At 39.1% G+C, this 24,691-nt stretch overlaps 1 protein-coding gene across 4 annotated transcripts in view; it reads right to left on the reverse strand.

Moving 5' to 3' along the window:
- Positions 1-3,953: 3,953 nt before the first annotated feature.
- LOC136877211 (uncharacterized) overlaps positions 3,954-24,691 on the reverse strand; it is a 126,446-nt gene continuing 105,708 nt past the window's right edge. Inside the window, exon 5 of one of the 4 annotated variants that reach the window (XM_067151080.2) lies at positions 3,954-4,554. In XM_067151080.2, the coding sequence (XP_067007181.1) occupies positions 4,459-4,554 (96 nt within the window). In that variant the 3' untranslated portion in view covers positions 3,954-4,458. The remainder of the gene's footprint in view (positions 4,555-24,691) is intronic. The other 3 variants (XM_067151071.2, XM_067151063.2, XM_067151054.2) reach the window with 3 other exon arrangements.

Genomic DNA, 24,691 nt, shown 5'->3' on the forward strand with positions numbered 1-24,691 from the left:
TTCAGTTATGGTGTCAATTGCTTCATAAAGGGAGAGGAGTGGTTTTGTACACCAATCACCCGAATGCAAACTCCTGGATGTCTCACAAGTCATCTTTATCTTCATCCGAATACATAAATTCTATAAAAATGTAGTGCAACCTGATTGCAGTAAGATCGGTTCCCAGCAGAACTTTCAGCTCAGTTGTTGCTGCTAAAATGGTTACAACGAGACTGAAACACTTGGATATGTGCTAGAATTCTGTAGAAGCACCGAATGACTGCGTAACAATCGTCACCATTGAGTAAGGACATCAACTGCTCAAGGCCTGAGGCAGCATACATGGGAGGTGCACGAAGTAGTTCACTGTGTCTCTACCGATGACTCAATGAGAAGGGTGGACATCATAGCCATCAATAAGAAAGAGAATAAAGCAATGGTGTTAGATCCTACCATTCGCTTCGAGAGGGACCTGCAACAGGTTCAGGATGTTAATCTGGAAAAACAAGCAATTTATTATATCATGTCTGCCATATCTATCAGCAAAGTATGATATTTCTCTTGGTCAATGGGTTGTCAGAGGCATCCTGTTTGGATCCAGACGTACCCTGTCAAAGAACACAACTAGTATCCACCAGAATTTGAAAATTCCATTTCATGATGTAGAGAAAATCTTATTACAGATCTTTGAAAATTATACAGTTGCATTTATACCTAAAATCATAATCTTTTTACAATGCATCTTCCAGCAAAAATTATTAAGTATAATATTATTATATACTGTAAGTTATGTATTTCTGAACTTTATGGGGAAATTGATATCTCTGCAAAAATAACCAAATTTACCAGAACAACAGGAATCATAAATCATATCATGAAGCCATCTCTTGTCCAAAAACACACTCGCTTACGTCTTTATAACACTTTAGCCAGACCAACGCTTTGCTACGGCAGTGAGGCATGGACAATAAGAACTCAAGACATTTCCAGAATTACAGCACGTGAAATGACATTCATGCGCAGAACAGCAGGCTATACGAAATGGGATCGTATAAGAAATGAAGATGTGCTAAAGGGACTGAATGTGAAATCAGTAATCAATTACATCTATGATTACCAAGAAAACTGGAAACGTCATGTTCAAAGGATGGAATCTGGAAGACTACCAAAGGAGATCCTACGCTATCAACCAAGAGGACAGAGATCTATAGGACGTCCAATGAAGCGATGGAAAGAAAATGCAAGACTGTAACAGGCCACATGGACCGGTACTTGGAAGGATGATGATGATGATTATGACATAACCTCTCCTGCCCAAATGCCAACCTCACCTTCCCGAGATGAAAAAACCTGTTCCCAGCCCTGTTGACAGAGTCATGGCGGTATAACCGTTACATCCATTATGGAGGAAATGCTGTGATTTCAGCTAGTCCATTAGCTGAGAGGTGGCAGCCCCACCAATGGTCTTACTTCCTTCAGGCTAGCAACCCGTCGGAAGGACATTTGATTGCTTTCAAGTCTTGCAAAAAGTAAAACGCAAGACCGTAACGGGTCACATGGCCCAATACTTGGAAGGAAGATGATGATGATGGCCACCCTCACTGGAGGATCGATGATTTATTTCTAATAAATCTTACTACTACTAACTTGGAGGGGCTGCCTGGCCGAGGCGGTAAAGGCGTGCTCGGCTTGCCCGGAAGGACGTGGGTTCAAATCCCTGTCAGGAAGTCGTAAAATTTAAGAAACGAGATTTCCACTTCCGGAGGTGCATATGGCCTTGAGGTTAACTCAGCCTACACCAAAAATGAGTACCAGGTTAATTCCTGGGGGCAAAGGCGGTCGAGCGTAGAGCTAACCACTCCACCCCATCACGAGCCGAGGTTACGAATGGTGGAAGCCTTTACCTTCCACCCCTCCAAGGGCCTTCATGACCTGTACAGGGATGACTTTGCTTTGCTTTTGCAAGTTTCCTTTTTGTAAGTTGCTTTACGTTGCACCAACGCAGATAGGTCTTATGCTGATGATGGGACAGGAAGGGACTAAAGGGAACAGGAGTGGGAAGGAAGTGGCCATGGCCTTAATTAAGGTACAGCCCCAGCATTTGTCTGGGATGAAAATGGGAAATCACGGAAAACCATCTTTAGGGCTACAGTGGGATTTGACCCACTGTCTCCAGAATACTGGATCCTGGCCGCACTGAAGCGACTGCAGCTATCGAGCTCGGTAATACCAGGTTCATTATGTGAGTGTGTGTGTATATAATACCTTCATAAAGTACATGAAATCTTGTACGAAAACTCATAATGGAAATTCCGTAAGAAATTTCGATACATGCCAATGATGGGACAGGATGGGAAGGAAGTGGCCGTGTGCTTAATTAAGGTACAGCCCCAGCATTTGTCTGGTGTGAAAATGGAAATCATGGAAAACCATCTTCAGGGCTGCCAACAGTGGGGTTCGAACCCACCATCTCCAGGATACTGGATCACCTCGCATCAATACAATAAAAATCAAGTTAAAAAGTTCAGACAGACAGGTTCAGTAAATGATCGTAAAAGACGTAGGAGACATATTCTTACAGAACAGAAATTAGATGAGATTGGAGAGAAACTAGAACACAAGCCACAAAAAATTCTTAGTTATTTGGCATAAGAAACTGGAGTAAGTAGGAGTTTTACTAATAAAGCAGTAAAATTAAATTAAAGCCATACAGGATTCAAATGGTACAAGAGTTCAGGGAATAAGACCCCAACAAGAGGTTAGATTTTTGTAATTGGATTTTAGAGAGAGTTAATTCTGGGGATATTGATCCGAAATTGATTGTTTTTAATGACGAAGCATGGTTTCATCTGCATGGGCAAAGGTGTTCTCAGAATAATAGGTATTATAGTCAGGAGAAACCAAATTTTGTATTCAAAACACCTTTGTACAGTGAAAAAATTGGGGTCTGGTGTGCACTTAATGGACACTGAATTATTGGGCCTACTTTTTATGCAGGCACAATTAACAATGAGCATTCCGTGAATGATATCCTTGACCAATTTCATGATAAAATGACTTATGGAGAGTGCTTATCAGCTTATTTTCAACAAGATTCTGCCACTGTTCACATTGCCGCAGAATCCAGGACAGAACTGCATTGAATTTTCGGTACGAGGATTATAAGTAGGAACGTGTGGTCCCGGTGAAGTCCAGACTTATCACCATATGATTTTTATCTATGGGAGACTCTTAAAAATAGGGTATATGTGAGAAACCCTCACACTATAAATGAGGTTAAAGACTATAGAAGAGCTGATATCAAATCAATCAGTGCTGAGGAACTTCTCAAAGTAAATAACAATTTCATAAGTAGTACCAACAATGTGTAGCACTGAATGTTGAACATTTTCAGCACCAGCTGAGAATTGGGTAAGTACAAATTACTATACTCAATGACTCAGTGCCGGGTAAGCACTGGCCGCATTATGGCAAACTGCATGGCAGGAGACAGGCTCGCAGTGCAGGAGACTGGGTGAGTGACAATCCCTGTCCCAATATAAATGGTCTGTTATTGGACATTACAAATTTTCCAGCCAACTCATTCCTGGTTACCAGCATTTCGCCCTCGTGTGCTAGGTTGGGCTCATCAGTTCGTACCTAGCACACCTACCAAGACGCTGGCCAGTGCATACCGTGGAGGCCACTGCGTAGGCTACTTGGAGCCACCGGCAGTGCCACTGCACTATGAGAGACTTTGTCTCTTTACCAAAAATTGATGTCCTATGGGAATCAACATCTATATCATCTGATGGCCAAGCAGGCATCAATGTTTGGTAAAGAGACAAAGTCTCGCCGGTGTCTCCAAGTAACCTGCGCAGTGGCCTCCACGGTATGCACTGGCCAGCGTCTTGGTAGGTGTGCTAGGTACCATCTGATGAGCCCAACCTAGCACATGAGGGCGAAACGCTGACAACTAGGAATGAGTTGGCTGGAAAATTTGTAATGTCCAATAACGGACCATTTATATTGGTATTATAAATTTACTCATTTGGGACAAATATTTCAGATTCCCTATGGGAATCACCCTCTATATTATCAATCCCTGTCCTTGTAGTACTAACATTTAATAAATGCTTAATTCAAATGGAAAACATACAAAGTGATGAAAAGATAAAATACATCATTTCGGACACTTTTTTGGTGTTTCAAATAGCCTGGTATTATAAGTACATACGAGTATGTTTTAGTTATATACAAATGACCAGAGTTACTTGATTGCTAAATGTACAATTTTGTTATAACCCCACAAAATTTTACAAATTATTGAAAGATAGCTTAACAGTTGGAAAAATATAAACAATCTTACGAAAGTTATAACATGGAATGATGATAAACTGAAGAGGCATTTTCAAGTACATTAACAATCTTCCTTCAAGGCTCCTCAGTTTGACACACCACACAAAACATAACATATATTGCTTCAGTTCAAACATCTTATTAATCCCTTGGGTACAGTGCCCTCAGTTTGGGTAATGGAATGTACTGAGCACCATCAAAGTAAGAGAACTTTTCTTCAATATCTGGGTGCTGAATCTAAAAAATAAATTTAAAGAGAGAGAGAGAAGTAAGTCAATTTATACAAACAGGATAATTCATTTTCATATACACACTCATCATCAAAACACAAATGAAACTTCCAACAATCAGAACAAATGAATAGTAAGTATGAGACCATTAAAGCAATGTATACTATACACCCATACATAATCACAACAATCTTTATTAATACGTTAAGAACAAATTACAAAGGCAATATGTTTACTTGTGATGTGAAACAGCTATACACTAAATTAAAAAAAAGGGAAATCACAGGGAAGCTTGGAAAAGATATATGGTACCGTAAAGTGGGGTAACTTCGGCCATTCAGGGTAACTTCGGCCACTGACGAATAGCAACACTTATTTTCTCCTGCCTCCTATACTGAAAAAGATGAACCACTGGCAACAACTAAAATGCACCTACAATAGAATGCTCTATCAACACTCGGTAGTCCAAAGAACATTTTTGAGTCAATCGATTTTTTTCGCAGCCCCGACTATTGTCTTGTCTGGTAACAGCAGAAAACAAACTGTTCTCCAACCCCAGCATTTGATTCTACATTCCAATGGTTTATGGGGTCAAAATGTAAGTACGTCTGGTAACTGATCAACCTAATTTGATGCATTTTATTCAAATAGGTTTTTCAGGGAAGAGTTTTGTGATACAAGTTGTCCTCTTCCGGGGTAACTTCGGCCATGCCAAGAACGTACGGGAAAACATTACGCGGCTGTGGGTATTGTAATTACAATCCTGTTTACTTCAAGAATGCTTTAGAAGAGATTAATAAAGCCACAATAACAATAAATGGGGAAGTTTATCCCGACAGGAAGGAACGTTTAATTCAATTTGTTTGTGTGATGTATTTTCAAGTGTTTTGTTTACATATTACATTCTATTACCACAGCAGCTCATGTGCTTTATTTCATTAACTCGAAACTTTGCAAATACATCCGTGAGGATAGTAACGAACAATACCATACTTCGTACAATGTGGATGGAGCCTGCTAGTAGTTATTTTAACACTTTCTTGTTAATACTGAAGTTTCTTAAAGAAACAGGGCATTGCTTTACAGAATATTTAAAACAATCATTAGGGGCCAACACAGAAAGCATAGTTCTTGCAATACATTTAAAGATAATTTCAGGAGTCTGACAAGTAACTGAATAAGTTATTATATGTTAACAAGCACTTAGTCAAACGTTCCTGCAAGAGATAGTGATGAGATCATATCAATGAACATCTTCTTGACTTCTTGGACCATAAGCTCAACCTGTCTATTGGAAGGTGGGTTCCAGGCTGGAGTTAAAATATACTGGATACTATGTTTTAGCAAAATATTCTTGAATCTGACTACTATTACAAGGTGGACAGTTATCACTTGCCATACCGTGGCTTAGGGTAATTCAAATCTAGCAAAGCAACTCTCAAGAATGGGAATGTTACAGACAGCTGAGGTATCATTCATAAGGAAGCATTCCAGCCACCTGGTTTGTTCATCTACTAACAAAAATAATGTAGCTTTAGAAATATCAAGAAAATCGATGTGTAGGTGATACCATATATTCAAGACTTCAGTAATGGAACAAATGTCTTAGACAAATTATTATGCTGTGGAAGCTGGCAAGTTTCACAACTAACTAACTTTGCATGCAATGGCATTATCTAGACTGAGCCTATACACATACTTTCATGCAAGCAGTTTAATTCTAACATTATCAAAATGAGCAGTATTTAACAGATTGAGGACTCTAGAATGAAATTTTGTTAGGTATTACAACCTTGATCCACATTAAAGACAATTTTTTTGCACTGAGAGACTGAGGTGAAGTTTATGGTACTTTCCGAACATGGCCACCCAGTTCTAACACATTTCAATGCTTGAGAAGGATGGGGATCACAGAGTGTTCCTTCAGCTATCTCCCTGAACATTAAAACATTTTATTTAACATAATTAAGAACAGCTTGACATTCAGGAATTTCAGTTACATTTTCAAGAGGTAATCTAAAACAGATACTGCCAGGTTGAGTGGCTCAGACGTTTGCTGGGCTTCTGACCTCAACTTGGCAGGTTCGATCCTGACTCATTCTGTGGTATTTGAAAGCATTCAAACTCAAATACATCAGGCTCAACTTGGGAGATTTACTGTCCTGCGGGACAAAATTGCAGCAGCTTGGAATCTCCAAAAACTGCAAAAGTAGTTAGTGGGACATAAAAACAATCATTATTACTAAAATAAGCAACATATCTGCATTGGCTATATAATAACCCCTTTTTATACTTTATGTTATAGTCATATGCAGATAAGGTCAATGCCCATCTCTGTAAGCACTGACTAGCCAGCTATTGAATTCCTTTTCTGGGATTAAAAATTGTGTGCAATGGCTGATGGTCAGTAACTTGTGTGAAACAACAACCAGTAAGATATTTGTGAAAATAATTCACTCCAAACACACATGCATGAGTTTCATGATCTGGGCTACTATCGTTTTGCTCCGCTGACAATTAAGTTGACAACACAAAACTAATAGGGTGTTCAACCCCTCTTATTAGGTGGTAAGTAAGTCTTACACCACAGGAATTGCTATTAATAGTTAAAATCAATGGTTTGGATCATACAGGGCAAAAGGCTTCTTTCTAAAATGATATTTTTTGCCTTCACAGCCTTCAGACCAAATCAAGGGCAAAATTTTTTCTAGTAAGAGCATGCAAAGGTTCCAGTGAATCAGCACTCATAAGGACAAACAAGTCAATATTCCCAGAAAGGACTTCAGTTCTGTCACATTTGTGGGTGCTCTAGCCACTTGTATCACCTTAATTTTATCCTCAGAAGAGTGTAAATCCTGACCACCTACACAATAACCTAAAAGTACTTAAAAGTTTGATGGACGTCTGATACAATTTACATTTCTCAGGACTGATTTTTAACATTAATCTCATTCAACTTGGATAATACTCTTTCAAGAATGTCACGACCTCCTTCTTTAGTTAGTGCTGAGTTTATCATATTACCCTCTTTTTAACAATTTGTTTCACATCGCGCCAACATAGATAGGTTTTATGGTGACAACTGGAGAGGACAGGGCTAGGAGTTGGAAGGAAGTGACCATGGCCTTAGTTAAGGTATTGCCCCAGCATTTGCCTGGTGTGAAAATGAAAACCATGGAAAACCATCTTCAGGGCTGCCGACAGAGGGGTTCGAACCCACTATATCCCAAATGCAAGCTGACAGCTGCATGATCCTAACCACATGGCCAACTCACTCAGTTACATTATCGTCGTCATCGGCGGCGACTACTACTTGTGTCCGAGTCTATGTTTTTCACTTGCAATTCATGTACAGTCTATTTTGTGTAAATGATGTTGATGACTCATCAGACCAATTCTTGCATAGAATATGCAATCACATTTGGCACACCTGAGAGAAGGGGGTGGACGTGGTTGAGTTTGTCTGAGTTTTCTTCTAAGACGAGCCCCTGTTTGCAGTCTTCAATGCTCAGTTTCAAACTGCAATATAGCAGTGGATGAGATTGCACACCAGCGAGGGCGATCTTCAGCAAGTGTGTGCCAATTACTGGGGTCAATGTTTGTGCTCTTCAAGGTTTTTTGAGCTGATCCTCGTTGCGTTTCAGAGGTGCACCACATGGCCTCCTGCCAGAACTGAGTATAATGGGCGAGTTGGCCATGCAGTTAAGAACGCGCGGCTGTGAGCTTGCATCCAGGAGACAGTGGGTTCGAATCCCACTGTCAGCAGCCCTGAAGAGGGTTTTCTGTGGTTTCCCATTTTCACACCAGACAAATGCTGGGACTGTACCTTAATTAAGGCCATGGTCGCTTCCTTCCAACTCCTAGCCCTTTCCTATCCCATCGTCGCCATAACACCTATCTGTGTCGGTGCGACATAAAGAGAAAAAAAAGCCAGAATTGAGTTCACTGTATAGTATCTGTCGGGGTAGCCTATTGTCATCCATGCTTTGGACATGACTAATCCATCTAAGCTGGTGACCGATGATGGAAGCTTCTATACTGTTCATTTGTGCCCTTTCAAGTACTACAACATTGGAGACATAATCCTCCCATTTGATATTCATAATGATCCTAAGCTTCTGCTGGTGAAAACGTTCTAATTTCTTGATGCCACAGCGGTATAGAGTCCATGTTTCACATCCATACAATAAAGCGGAGACAACAACAGCTTGGTACACCATCAGTTTAGTGGATATATTTAGGTCTTTATTAGAAAATACTTTGTGAGATAGATGTCTAAAAGCACAATGAGCAGCTTGTATTCTATTTTCTACATCCATCTCCGAGGTACAACGAGATGCTCATAAACAGCCTTAAAGCAATCGACTGACAATTGCAAGTCCTCTGGAGAATGAGCTGGAGTAGCATTGTCATCTGCATATTGCAGTTCAGTAACACGGGTGAGATGGGTAAGTCTTTTAGAGCGGAGTCTTGACTGATTAAAAATCCCTCCATCAAGTCTGTAACTAATTTCTACACATGCATTGTTGTCAGATGTCTCATAAAGCATAGCTGTCAGGTACAAGGCAAACAGTGTAGGTGCAGGCACACAACTTTGCTTTAATCCATTAGTAATAGGAAATTCTTCCAACACACTGTTTTGATAGAGAACCTGACCAATCGTATCATCATGAAGAGCCCGGACGAGTCCAACAAAATGTTCGGGGCAGCAAAACTGCCTTAACTCCATCCACATAGCATCTCTAGGCACAGTATCGAAGGCCTTTTCTAGGTCATAAAACACCAAGAACAAGAGTTTCTGTCGTTTTCTGCATTTTTCCTGCAACTGTCTTGCGCAGAAGATCATGTCAGTGGTACTCCTGGATGTGCAAAACCCACACTGCAATTCGGGGAGTAACTTTTCAGAGAGAGTTTGAAGCCGACTCAACAGGATCCTGGCAAATATTTTACCTACTATAGACAGCAGAGATATGCCACGGTAGTTACCACAAATGCTTCGATCGCCCTTTTTGAAGATGGTGACTATGATAGAGTTCTTCATGTTGGCAAGTACGTATCTGGTTTCCCATATCCTTAGGATCAGAGAGAAGAGCCTCATTTTGAGAGGTAGGTCTCCTTTAAGAATGAGTTCTAGAGGAATATTATCCAGTCCAGGAGCCTTTCTAGGTTTGAGGCTGAGAAGAGCTTTGTTATATTCATGAAAGTTTGGTGGCATTGAGATCCAAGGTTGCATAGGATGTTGTGGGACATGCTGAAGAAAATTTTCAGCAGCAGTGGAACTGTGGTTTAAAAGTAAATTGAAGTGCTATTTCCAGCGTCTCAGAATGTCTTAATTGTCTGTAAGAATGGTGTTGTCAGCAGCTTTCAAATTTCCCGATGAAGCGCGGACAGGTCTATAAATCTGTTTTAGTCCAGCACAGAAATTTTGCAGGTCCCTGGCATCTGACAAGTTTTGTAGTTCTTTGGCTTTTTGTTGCCACCAGTTGTTCTTTATTTCCCTAATTTTGGTATGACATTTCTGCTTCAACTCTCGAAAATGTGATCTCTTCTACTAAGAAGATGGATCTTGTGCGGAGGATAAAAAGGCATCCCACTTGGCATTGATAATGTTGATTATGGCTTCATTGATATCATCAAACCAGTCTTGTCTTTTCCTTTTCTCAAAACCAAGAGCACATTCTGCTGATTGCTCGATGATTTTTTGTAGTGTGATCCATTCACAATCTACATCATTATTGTTGAAGGGTTGTGTGACAGGTGGTTTAAAATTGAATTCTGGTATTCAGAGGCAACAGCCTCATTCTGAAGTTTAACAGTGTTGAATTTTCTTCTGGAAGGATGCATGAGATGGACACGTGGTTTCTGATGGATAGTAATCCTGAGTCAACTAAGAAGTAGTTTATGGTCTGTTCAACAGTCATCAATGTTTCTAGCAGTCTTTGTAATCAGAATACAGTAGAACCTCGATAATTCGAAATCGGTTAATTCAAAATCCCGCCTAATTCGAAGAAGGTCTCGTTCCCGGAAACATGAGATACAGTTTTGCATTTATTTAAATTGTTTAATTCGAAATATGGATAATTCGTAATTCGAAGTACAATGTCGGCCCCATTACCGAAATTTAGATTTTTAATTCGAAAGTGCCTTTACATTTTAAAACAGTTGTATGTTACAGAGTAATTTCAACTCGAAATTTATCCGCGTCATAATAGAACGCGTGTTTCAGAATGTGGAGTGGTACCGTAGCTTTCCACATTTACACTCACTTCGGTGGATCTACAGTGCGCTTCATGATTACTAAGTTGAATGAAATCGGAATTCTTTTGTATTAAAACTTTTAAGGAACGCCGTAATATCACGCAATGGGCAGTGTGCGGGAAAACAAAATCTGCGAGCACTGGCGATGCCGACAGTTGACGAAAAAAACAAAACAAAAAAAAAGCGTGGCTCATATAATAAATTTGTAGGCACTGAACAATATTGTCATTGCCGATGAAACTGCATTACTTTATTTTAATGCGAGCGCAAACGATCATATGGTTTTAGAGGAGAAAGTGCCAGCCGGAGAATCGTACTAGTGTGAGGGATGGGGGTCATTGTAGTGCGTTGCAATTGCAATGCACATGGAAGCGAGAAACTTTACCCCTCGTCATAGGAAAGATCGATAAGCCACAATGTTATTGGCGTCGGGCACTTTCCATGCCAGTACAAAGCATCTAAAAATGCAAACAGTACAGAAATCCAAAAAATAACGCATTTGCATAGGGGAACCAGCATAATTTATCCTCGTCTTTGAATTGTGTGATTTTTTTCTTTCGTTAGGTGAGGTTATGTTTGTAAGTGATTTACCCAAGTGCATTATTTGAACATTGTAAATGCACCTTGTTGGTTACATGTTGGAAATAGTTTTTTTCCCATGGCATTTGAAAGGTTTAAACCGTGAATCGAGGTGATTGCATGTATTAATGAGTCTTAGAATACTTTGTGACGCGACAAGTGTTTACATTTCTGAAGTACAAAAGAAGTGCCATGGCGGGAAATCGTACAAGGATAGTCATAGGAAAGTTCGATTTTATGGACATCGGGCACTTTCTGTGTAAATACAAGGCATCTAAAATGCTTACAGTATAGTAATTCAATGAATAAAGTACTTGCACATGGGAGCCGCATAGATTTCTCGTCTTTGAATCGTGCTTTTTTTTTTTCTTGCTCTCTTTCTTTCTTTCATTGCGTGAGGTTATATTTGCCAGTGAGATGTCCAAGTGCATTATTTGAATACTGTAAATGCACCTTCTTGGATACATTTTGGAAATAGTTCTTTTTTCATGGCATTAGAAAGGTATAAACTGTGAATCAAGGTTAACTGCATGCAGTAACGGGCCTTTGAATATTTTGTAACGCAGCGAGGGTTGGTACTTCTGAATTGCGAATTGGCGGTTAATTCGAAATCATGTAATTCGAAGTCCGATTTTTGAGTCCCAACGACTTCGAATTAACAAGGTTTTACTGTATCTCTTCTGTCACGTTGTCTGGAAATGACATAGTCAATGAGGTGCCAGTGCTTGGATTAAGGGTGCATCCATGTAGTTTTGAAGCGGATGGGAAGTCGGAATTGTGTATTTATGATAAACAGTTCATGTTCAGCACACAGGCTAAGTAGTAATAGAACATTTGGACTAAGATTCCCAACACTTTGATTTCCCATGACATCTTCCCATAGCCGGTTATCATTACCCACTCTAGCGTTGAAGTCGCCTAGCAATAAGATCTTATCTGTTGCAGGTATCTAGGTGAGAACTGAGTTCAGATGTTAGTAGAACTGATTTTTTGTATCTTCCTCATCTTTTAGAGTAGGAGCGTAGGCAGAAATAAATGTAATGGCACTATCCTTAGAAAGAGGCACATGCAGGGTCATAAGCCTTTCATTTACTGCAATTGGTGTGAGTTGATTTTCATACACTTGACTGCAAAACCAACACCATGAATACGATTTTCTCCTTCCTCCCTTCCTTTCCCAAGGATGGTGTATCCGCTACTTGCTTCACTGATTTGTCCTTCACCTGATAGTCTTGTTCTGCTCAGAGCAGAGATGTCAATGTTTAGACTTGCTAGCTCATGGGTAATAAGAGCTGTCCTTCTTCCGGGCCTATTATTGTCCTTCAGGTCAAGTAGCATTCTGACATTCCACGTGCCTACAGTTAAAATTGTGTTCTTCATTTTCAATTGATTTCGACCGCATGAATTGGGGTGACTCTCTGAGTGCGGTTTCCCAGATGGGTTTGAATATGACTACCAATGTTTAGCCCACATTTTCTAGAGCCTTCCCCCTTTGGGGTGGGAAGCGGTGATCCTAAATAGGCCTGCCCAGTCATAGATGCAGGACCGGATCTCTGAGTAGTCACAAGGTCTCAGGAAGGCGACCATCACATAGAAAAAAATTTTTTTTTTTTAAATTCTTCAGTAATAATTCCTTTTCTATAATAAAGAAAGATCCTACTCAATAGATTCAACGTCTCCTTAAGCAAACCCTAAAGAACTCTTCTTTCTTATTTACTTAACATGAAAAAACAAGATTATTAAGTATGAATCCAGGCCTGCCAACCGCAAAATCTCTCCCTAAGATTCATAAGACTGACGTCCTCATTCAACCAATTATTAATCACAGACCCAGCCCACTTTAAAATTAGCACAATTTATTCAAAAATTTCTTAAGAATAATTACAGATTTTTATTGAATATGTCTGTAAAAAATACCATAGAACTAGTTGAGAAATTAAATAACTTTAATATTCAACCACACCATTCTCTACACTCTTTCGATATTGTCAATAAGTACCCCAGCATTAATATCAAAGAATTATTTCCTATTATTGAGAAGAATTTAAACACGTATAGTTGCTTAAGCAAACTTGAAATTAATGATTTTACGACCATCTTAAAATTAGTGGTTAATAACAACTCCTTCTTCTCTGACAATATAATTTATCAACAAGATGGTTTGGCTATGGGTTCTCCAACCTCGGGGATCCTAGAGGAAATATACCTAGACTTTTTAGAACACAAATTCACGACTTTAAACACGTATTATTTTGGCCCAGATATGTAGATGACACATTTGTGATTCTAGATGTTAGAGTTATTAATGCAGCATCTACTCTTAAAAACCCCAATAAAATTGATCTGCATATTAAATTCACTCTTGAAACAGAATCTAACAAATAAATTACTTTTCTAGATATAACAATAAGCAGATTACCTTCCTCATTATCATATATGATTTATAGAACACCCACACATACAGCTAATACCATAAAACAAGATTCTTTTAATCCACAGACACATAAACGCACCTCGTACAACAGTATGATTAACTGTGCCTTCAAAATTCTGCTATCATGGAATAACTTAAATAAAGAACTAAATATCATCCGCTCCATCACCAAATTTAATTGTTATAATGGATATTTTATTGAACAAATTATTAACAAATTTAAACACCATCCTAACACAACACTTTTAAAAGATAATCCTAAACCAGCTGCTTATTCCACATTCACATTCAATATAAATGCCTACAGAATTGCTAATGTCTTCAAAAAATACAATACCATGATTTCTTTTCAAACTAATAATAGTAACCTTGAATTATTACATAGCTCCAACTCCTTAAATAAAACCAAGTGTCTTTTCCAAGTCAGGCGTATACCGTTTTAAGTTTAACAACTGTAACTCTTCTTACATAGGTCAAACTGGTTGTAACTTCAAAATTAGGTACTTTGAACATGTTAATGCAATAAAATACAACAGATTTATGGCAGTGGGGCAACATATACATGACACAAAACATATATTCACTACAATAGACTAGGATATTGAAATTCTCAGCACTCTAAATAAAGGCATAACTGAAAACTGTTTTATACACCTCCACCAGTTTTTCAATCCAAACCTTAACCTGAATGATATTTCTGAGAAGCCTAACGCCCTTTTCAATTTTCTCATCTCCATTTTAAATAACCTCAAGTCAACAAGTAAGCGATCAATCTTTCACAATTTACACAATACCCTCTCATGCTACTTGCCCCTTCTGCAACACCCCCATGATCTTCCTTAGACCCCCCCCCCCAATTTTTTACTTTTGCTCCCACCCTCTAATAAGCACTCATTATTCCCCACCTCTTCTCTATTTATCATCTCCCATTCATTTATCAATCACCACGGAAAGCTGTTTGAGTTGAGCCTCATATTGCAATTTCTTTTAACATTTCTTCCTGTTTTTTTATATATTTTTATTTGGTTTTATTCTTTTTAACAATTTAAATTATTTTATAAATTTATATATCCGCTCTGAATGGTCGAAATTAAGTACTACACTATTTTCCTAAGACTTCAATTATGTCACATTTACTCTTCGGCCAGAGAAAGAAATGCCTACAAGACCTGCCTAGCAACAACTATACATAACTGCAGATCGCAAGTTCAACTTCATAACGAGTTATCCTTCAAGTTTTCATATTAGAACAAGTCCTTTAACTTGTTATTGATCTCAAAAACAACATCTGCCGGGCCGAGTGGCTCAGACGGTTAAGGCGCTGGCCTTCTAACCCCAACATGGCAGGTTCGATCCTGGCTCAGTCCGGTGGTATTTGAAGGTGCTCAAATACGACAGCCTCATGTCGGTAGATTTACTGGCACGTTAAAGAACTCCTGCGGGACTAAATTCCAGCACCTCGGCGTCTCCGAAGACCGTAAAAGTAGTTAGTGGGACGTAAAGCAAATAACATTATTAAAAACAACATCTTCATATGTGAATGCGGCATAACCGGATTGTACTAGACCTGCTTATGAACTTCAACTGGATGTGTTTCGGCACAAAATAGTGTTTTTTTTTTTTTTTTTTTTTTACTCTTTTGACTATAATCATTGTGTTATAAACATCAACTGGAATTGTTTTGGCAAAAAATAGTGTTAATTTTTTGTCTGTGATCATTAAGTTATGTGTTTACCAATCTTTATGACTTAATTTTTGCACTGCTTTGCTAATTGGCTGATGATGACATTTCAAATATGTTGAAATCGGTCCAAAATGAACAGGTTGTAACTTCTATTTGGTTCAACTTAATAACAGAGTATTGAAAGGTGGATCCTTCCTTCTATTAATATTGTATACATCACACACCTATCGCCAATGTGCAGCTCCAGACTAGAAGCTCCCAGTTTCACCCAAAACCTGCTCCTACCATCCTTATCCCATCGCCTTTGGACTTTTGAATAGCAAGTGAAATCGCCATTGGCGTGACTATGTAGGTGGACTACAACTTGCCAGGAAGTGACCCATACACTATGATTCCAGAGCCATTCACCGCAGCTCATATAGCATGACACATGCGGGATCAAGCACTGGAACTGCAACGAACTGCCACAGACTCCACAAACTTCGAGTTGCGCCTTTGTAGCCAGTCTGTCTGGCATAGCCTCTTTTGCTAGTACAGCCATTGGGAACTAGGGTTATTATATTGGTTCCCCTTCCGCCTGCTTAACCGTTGGGCAATTTTGTACTTCGTGTAAAAAATTTAATGATTATCTCCTCAAAAAGTATATTGATTTCCTCCAATATTTCATTCAAATTAAAAGCTGGGTTACATTTTTGATCAATGTTTATAAAAATGTTTTCAAAAATATTCAATAGATTTTCTTTCTTACTTCATTGGAGAATTTGAAGGTCTTGCATTATGTATGTGAATGTATGATTGGTATCCACCATATGAGAACCCCATTGCTGAGAATCTGATGTATTGCGAGGCATTAACATGTTCCTTATATCTGATGGAAATGTAACTTGCAGGACATTGCTGGTACTTTAATTTGTAAGCTCCTGATTTTGGAAATTTAGGTTTTTTTTTTTTTTTTTTTTGCTATGGGCTTTACGTCGCACCGACACAGATAGGTCTTATGGCGACAATGGGATAGGAACGGCCTAGGAGTTGGAAGGAAGCGGCCGTGGCCTTAATTAAGGTAGAGCCCCAGCATTGGCGTGGTGTGAAAATGGGAAACCACGGAAAACCATTTTCAGGGCTGCCGATAGTGGGATTCGAACCTACTATCTCCCGGATGCAAGCTCACAGCTGCGCGCCTCTACGCGCATGGCCAACTCGCCCGGTGAAATTTAGTATTGACCTCAATAGTGTGCTGATTATAAAAAAGATTAGCATTGTTGTTAGTTGTCTTGAAAGAAACTTTCATATTAAGTTTCTTGAAAACATTTGTAATTTCATAATTTTGCTATGACTGTAGGTGAAAAGAGCGTGTCTTCTTTCTCTTTAGTATTTTAAGTTAATGTCAAAAACAATTTCTTCTCAACTTCGCTAATAATTTTGTCCACAAAACTGCCTGTTGAACCCGTTACTTTTAGAATCCAATTCATTTTTACGATCTACTTCTGACATGGGTATATTATATGGCCTATGAATCATACTATAAAAGGAGGCCCTCTTATGTACTACCGGGTGCATGGAATCTTGTCTCATTACGTTCACTGTTTGAATGGGTTTTCTAAATATTTAATATCTAAGTTTATTGGAGCCATTAATGACTGTAATATCAAGAAAATTTTTACACTTTATTATTCTCACTTTCAAAAGAAAATTTAATCTGTGAATCCATATTATTTAAATGTCCCAATACCTCCTCTCCATAAGTAATACTGTGATAAATTATTGTAAACATGTCATCCATGTATATCAACCAAAATATTATTCCTTTAATGTTGTCGATTTTATTATTTTTGAGAAAATCCATGTAAATTTCCACCATAATCCCTGAAGAGGTGACGGACTCAAAGATATTAATAAAATCCACTACCTCTTGCCTACTTACGAGGAAGGATCAAATATAAACAGGATTTTATTTTTTATTTAAATTAATTTATTGAAGAACACAAGGCAATTACAATTTATTCCTCCACATAGTCTCCTGCTTTGGAAATGCATTCATCCCAGCTTATGGGCAGCTTTTTGATGCCCTCATCATAAAAAGAACAGGGTCATATCACCAGCCAGTTGCGCACGAAGTCTTCCATACTCTCGTCATTTTCAAATCGTTACTCTCCTAGAGCTTCTTCAAGCGGTCGAACAAATGGAAATCGCAGGGCGATAAGTCTGGGCTGTAACGAGGAAGATCAAGTGTAGTCCAGTGCACTTCCTGTAGTTTAGAGACAGTTAGAGCTGCAGTATGCAGCTGCGCATTGTCGTGGAGGAGGATGACCTGTCGAATCGATTGGTCTTGTCTTTTGTAGCAGTATGCAACTCTCGCCTTTTTCAACAGCTCGCAGTAGTAAGCAGCATTGATTGAGCATTGCTCATGCAAAAAATCAATCAGCAAAATGCCTCGGCAACTGAAAAAAACGGTCGCAAGAACCTTGCCAGCTGACAGTTGAGCCTTGGCTTTCACTGGTGCTGCTTCCCCTTTCCTCCACCACTCCTTACTAGCTTGTTTGGATTTGGGAGTGTAGTGGTGGACCCATGTTTCATTGCAGGTGACTATCTGACTCAAATAATGTATCACCTTCTTCCCCAAACCTGGGGAACACGGAAGGAGCCTCCCCTAAGAGTGCTAGATAAGGCATTCGTGCATTCCCTGGGCAACGGTGGTACTCCAGCTGATTCTTCCACGAAGGCGCTGCTACACAGCAACAAGCAGATGATAGCAAGTACTATGTCCACTAACAGTCCTTTTCAAGACCAACCAGAACACTTGTCGATCAGATTTGGTAACAATCCGCGCATTTGTCACTTAAATATCGAATCCATATCACCACCAAAGAGTCAGTATCTGTCTCACCTTATGCTGGAGAACAACGTGGATTTGATAGCACTACAGGAAACACATACCAGTGACAGTGAAGATCTCTACAGAAGAGATAAAATAGGTGGTTACAATCTCGCTGGGGCAATCAATGATGAACGTTATGGGATCGCAACTTACATCAGATCCCAGTTAACTGATTTTAAAGTTGTTTATGAAGACAACTCAACAGATATCTCTGTCCTGGCAGTGGAAATCTCAGGCATTGCTGTTGTGAATATCTATAAACCACCAGCAGTCAGTTGGTCCAGCCGTTCATTAAAAGTTCTAAAGGATTAATCTCCTGACCTGTGCATAGTGTCACAGTCAACTCCTGAGAATCAGCACATGGTACAACGAAAGGTCATCAGTTCCTTTCCTCACAGTCAACACAGACCAGTTATTATTTACTATGGCACTGAGATCCCTCTTGTGTCTTCAGTACCACAACCTCGTTGGAATTTTCGACTAGCAAAGTGGGATAAATTTGCAGAAGGACTTGATAACACTGTGCAGTGGATACGACCAGTTCCTGAAAATTACAATAGATTTGTCAACACCATAAAAGCTAATGCTAGGAAGTTCATTCCCCGGGGATATCGTAAGACATATATACCAGGATGGTCAGAAGAATGTAATCAGCTCTACACCAAATATCAGAACTCTCCTAATAAAACAACAGCTGATGAGTTGCTAAGGGCTCTAAATAAATCTAGGAGAGAGAAGTGGCACAGAACTACAGCAGAGATGGACTTCACAAACTCTAGTCGTAAAGCCTAGAACCTCATAAGAAAACTTGGTAGTGACCCTACAATGAAATGCAGAAGTTTGCCAATGAACCCAAACACCATTGCCTCCAGACTGACACAAATCTCTAGAGCGAAGATGGACAAGGTACATGCAAGGAGTGTTAAGAAGCAACTAAGAACGAGAAGATCACAGTTGACATCCCATCCGGAGTATTCCTGTGACTTCAGTACTGAAGAACTGGACAAGGCTCTATCCAAGATAAAGATAAATTAAGCTGCTGGTCTGGATGAAATCTATCCTGAGTTTCTGAAGGCCATAGGCCCTGGTACAAAACAATGGCTAGTCAATTTCTTCAATGAAATTCTATGAATTGGTAAATTACCTAAGTTGTTAAAACAAGCCAAAGTAATTGCAGTCTTGAAACCAGGAAAGGAAGGAACTGATGCTTCACATTATCGACCAATTTCACTCCTTAGTGTAATCTACAAGATGCTTGAAAGAATGATACTTAACCGTATCCGGGAAGCAATAGAAAGAGTTATCCCAGTTGAGCAAGGGGGTTGTGATCAGGTGTTAACACTGACAACAGAGATTGAAGCAGGATTCCAGAAAAGACTGAAGACTGCTGCAGCTTTTGTTGACCTTACATCAGCCTATGACACGGTCTGGAAAGAGGGACTGTTGCTCAAGTTCGTTCAAGTCATCCCTTGTCAGAAGCTAGCATGCTTACTAAACAACATGTTATCCAACCGTCAACTTGCTGTATTTCTGAATGGTGAAAGAAGCAGGTGGAGATCTCTAAATAATGGTTTACCCCAAGGGTCAGTTTTATCTCCCATTCTATTCAATCTTTACATCCATGACCTGCCAAGAACAACTTCAAAGAAGATACAGTTTGCAGATGATCTAGCTTTAATTACTCCTAGTACAGATTTGGCATACTGTGAGGATGTACTTACAGAGGACCTAGCTACCATGTGCGACTATTTTCACAAATGGAGACTCCAACCAAATCCTAGTAAAACGGAAGTAACAGCATTCCACTTGCATAACATGGAAGCTAATCGGAAGCTACATGTGCTTTTTAATGGAACAGAAGTCTCCCACAACTTCTTCCCAAAATATCTGCATGTCACACTGGATCGGTCCTTGTCTTTCAAACAGCATTGCTCGAATCTGTCAAAGAAGGTGAGTACAAGAGTAAATCTACTGCATAAACTAGCGGGCAGCAACTGGGGTGCAGATGCAAACACTCTTCGCACTGCTTCACTTTCTCTAGTATACTTGGCTGGTGAGTACTGCGCTCCTGTGTGGGAAAACAGCGTACATTTGAGCAAGATTGACGTACAGCTCAATGAAACCATGAGAGTTGTTACTGGTACAGTGAGGTCCACTCCTACTCAGTGGCTGCCTGTTTTGGCAAACATTGCTCCTCCAGATCTCAGGAGAAAAGCAGCAAAAGTACAGTTGCTCAAGAAGACCTTTGCACACAGGAACTCACTTTTGTTCAATGCCTTACGAGATCCACCTGTGATGAGGTTAAAATACAGGAATCCACTCTGGACTGATCTACACTCCTATGAAAAATTCAGTGTAACAGCAGAATGGAGACAGCGATGGGAACAATGTCCACCCACCAACGCCTTTCTGATTAAAGACCCAATGAAGAAACTGCCAGGTTTCGATCTTCCTCGACATGAGTGGTCAAAACTCAACCGTTTCAGAACAGGCCATGGCAGGTGCCAATATATGATGAAAAAGTGGGGATATTGTGAAAGTGCTGCGTGTGAGTGTGGTGCTGAGAAGCAGACACTGCTTCATGTTGTTGAGAGCTGTCCACTGTTAGCATTTAAGGACGGTTTATGGACTCTGCATGAATTGACACCAAGTGCAGTGGACTGGTTGTCGAAGCTGGACATTCTAGTTTAATTACCTCTATATTTTAATTTGTATGTTAATTATATATTTTTACAGATTATGCTTCTAAATGCCATACGATAATAATAATAATGATGATGATGTTGATAATAATAATAATAATAATAATAATAATAATAATAATAATAATAATAATAATAATAATAATAATAATAATAATAATAATGTCTTAACTTCTGATTTTCGGTCAAAAGGCGAGGGACCCATCTGGAACACACTTTACGGAACTGTAGTTCATTTGTGATGATTGCTTGACAGCTCCCATAACTGATTCCGACTTGTTCTGCAATTTCTGATATTGTCGCCCATCGTCAATTATATCTTTAACCGCATGAATGTTTTCGTCTTTAATGCTGGACCAAGGACAGCGATCGTGTTGCTGATTTTCTGCACGTTTTCGTCCTTCCTTGAACTTTTAATGACAGGCAAACACATAAGTCCTTGACAATGTTTGATCACCAAACTGTGCAGTCAATCTCTGGCAAATTTCCACCGCTGTAACTCCTTTACGAGCAAGAAATTTTATAACTATGCGTTGCGCAGTGGAGGGGTGCACTATGTAACTCTGACATCGCGATGAAGATGAAGATAAAGTTGGAATTCAAATTACAAATTGGGGCAAATATTCATTTATAGGACGAGGAGTATGGGATTGAAATGATTTATCAAGGGAAATGTCCAATAGATTTCCAAGTTCTTTGAAAACATTTAAGAAAAGACTAGGTTCACAATTGAGGAGTTGGATGCAATAACAGCTTAAGTCTACTTAAGCTGTTATTGCATGAATACCATTTTCAAATTTCCCAGTCCAGGTCTTAGTTTGCTAGGATGCCACTACAGGTCAAGAGCTCACTAAAACCGGCACTACTTGCTACACTGTTATTGCATGAGGCATGTTTCACAAGTGGTGAGTAAGGTTGCTGCCAGTTCTTTGGTTGAAGAATATGTCAGCAAGTGGAAGGGAAGGATTTGTGAACAGTAGGATCCATTCAGAACCATTCAGTGCAGTAATGGCATCACAGCAAAAGACTGGGTATCAACACTTTGACGTATGTTTCTAAGAATGCGTCTGCTAAAGGCCATAGATTCATGATACAGAAATCTGTGCGATTTCATTATCATAATGGTGTTGTATCAGGGTCACAGTGCCATTTACCTTCTTAAAGAGTAATATTAGCTTTGTCAGTTTTAATTATTTGAAGCTACTTGATGTAAGAAAACCTGGTGTAAAAGCAGACAAAAAGTTGATATTCTTTCACTAATGAAATACTTAGAACCTGAAAATGTTGAGTGGTATGAAAAAGTCATATCTGTGTGTAATTGTCTGTAGATTCTGATGATGCAGCATGTGAAGATGAATCATCATGATTTTGGTCAATGATGTTGTATTAGTAGAGTATTTTGAACAAGGAAGTAACGAGATATCAAAATCCAAATTACATACTTCGTGATCTGTTTTTGTTTTTGTTTTGTTTAGTCTCTAAGAAATTACTTTGTAATTAAAAAGAGGAATAAAAGTTACTGTACAGAAACGAATATTTCTAATTTTATAATGTTCCAATTATTTTGTTTGTTGGGAAGGGGGGAGGGGGGGCAGTGACTGTAGCCTAATACCTTAGTTGGGGACATTACAGCAACAAATCTCTTGATGTATTTTTGGTTTCTTTAGGAATAAATCTGGTGAAATGAAATGGCGTATGGCTTTTAGTGCCAGAAGTGCCCAAGGACATGTTCGGCTCGCCAGGTGCAGGTCTTTTGATTTAACTCCCGTAGGTGACCTGCGCGTCGTGATGAGGATGAAATGATGATGAAGACGACACATACACCCCGCCCCCATGCCTGTGAAATTAACCAATGATGGTTAAAATTCCCGACCCTGACGGGAATTGAACCCGGGATCCCTGTGACCAAAGGCCAGCACGCTAACCATTTAGCCCTGGAGCCGTACATAAATCTGGTAGACATTTTTGAGATTCCAAGTGGGATAAACTGCCATTTCTGTCTCCCTACAGTGAGCAATCATACTTTCCTAATTCCCTGAGCAATACTGTTATATGATAAAATCTAATATTCCTGCTTCATGCAATAACAGCATATAAAATAAAATTTTAAATCTGTCTTTCTTATTAGTTAACAGATGAATCAAATTCTTTGAGAACTAAATTTCCTGTCCCCTTTAAATAACTTAAAGTAAAATTAAGTTTGATGCCAAATATTACTATTAACTTGAAATAGTTAACTTCATGCTTCTGTTTCTCAAAATAACGTAAATCTACTTACGCTGTTATTGCATCTAACTCTTCAAATGATAGAGAATCTGCCACCTGGCTGACAGTCCTAAATGCACATCATTGATGTCTGACTGATGACTGACCAAATAACAAGGGTAGATTAACAGAAAAGAAGGGATTTTGCCATCACATTGGGCACTTTTGTATTGATGTGTTTTATTTTCTTCTCTTTCAGATTTAGGCCTACATTGGACCACGGGAAATAACTGGTTTTATACTTTGTCTTTACTTCTTCTCCTAGAAATTTTTCCATCCTTTCATTGACGTTCTTCCTTCCTTCTGACCAGATGGTCTTGGCCTTTTTATATTATTCCTAGAACCCCTTGAATTCATCAACTGTAGTTTGAAACATACCATGATTCCAGATCTGATTTGTAGGAATCCCAAATTTTTCCATATCTTTTCTTGTCTCCTGAACCAATTTTATGGTCGTCTTTACTTTGGTGATTGTTTGTCAGCCTACTCATTCATTCTCAAAAGGTGTCCATAAAATTTCATTCTTCTCTTGTGCATTCTGTCCTTGCTGGCAAGACCTGGTGTTTACAATGCATTATGACTTCTGGAATGGGCTAGATCAAGTCTGCTACTTTTACCGACCTACCTGTCTCAGTCTCGCCCTTGGCTTTGATGATATGAAAGTGACTGAGGTATGAATGATGCTAGTAATGTAATTTCTTATGCAACCAGTCCCTATGATGAATGGTCTGAAAATGTTGCTTATAGGGTCGATGGGCGCATGCATTTCAGTGGGCTTGGCAGACTGATATGTCATAGTAATTTCTGGTTCAGTGAAGAAAGCAATGGGAAATGACCTCACTCCACATTTCCCTCGAGCACCTCTTCAGTGACACCTAGGCCATCTATAACAGCTGATGGTAGAGCTGTTGAGTAGCAAACCAGCCTTTGGGCTGAATATTCAACAACATGTGCATTGTGCCTAATCTTCTCTGCATGCCTGCCCTGATCTTCATTTTTTCTTCCTTCACCAGGTATAGTCTTTTTCTCTTAACTGGTTTTTAGATATTCCTTAGAATGTGTCTTTCTTTCTTTCTTCTCTAACTCCTCAATTTCCATTTTTTTTATTCAGTACCAGGCATTCTGAGCAATATAATGTCTCTGTCTTGACGACTGTTGTAGATTAGAGAACTAAAAAACTACTTGTGATTGATTTGTCACTTGGCTTGGCATTATTTAGTAGCATATATTTTGACAAACTTGGCTGATCAACATTACTGACCTGAACAATATTTTCACGGGAAACTGATGTAGATTCCATGGTATAACTGAATTTAAAGTAATGAGATTTTTAACCCATGTAATTTA

This window comes from Anabrus simplex, chromosome 1 (assembly GCF_040414725.1).
Source record: "Anabrus simplex isolate iqAnaSimp1 chromosome 1, ASM4041472v1, whole genome shotgun sequence".
NCBI lineage: Eukaryota > Metazoa > Arthropoda > Insecta > Orthoptera > Tettigoniidae > Anabrus > Anabrus simplex.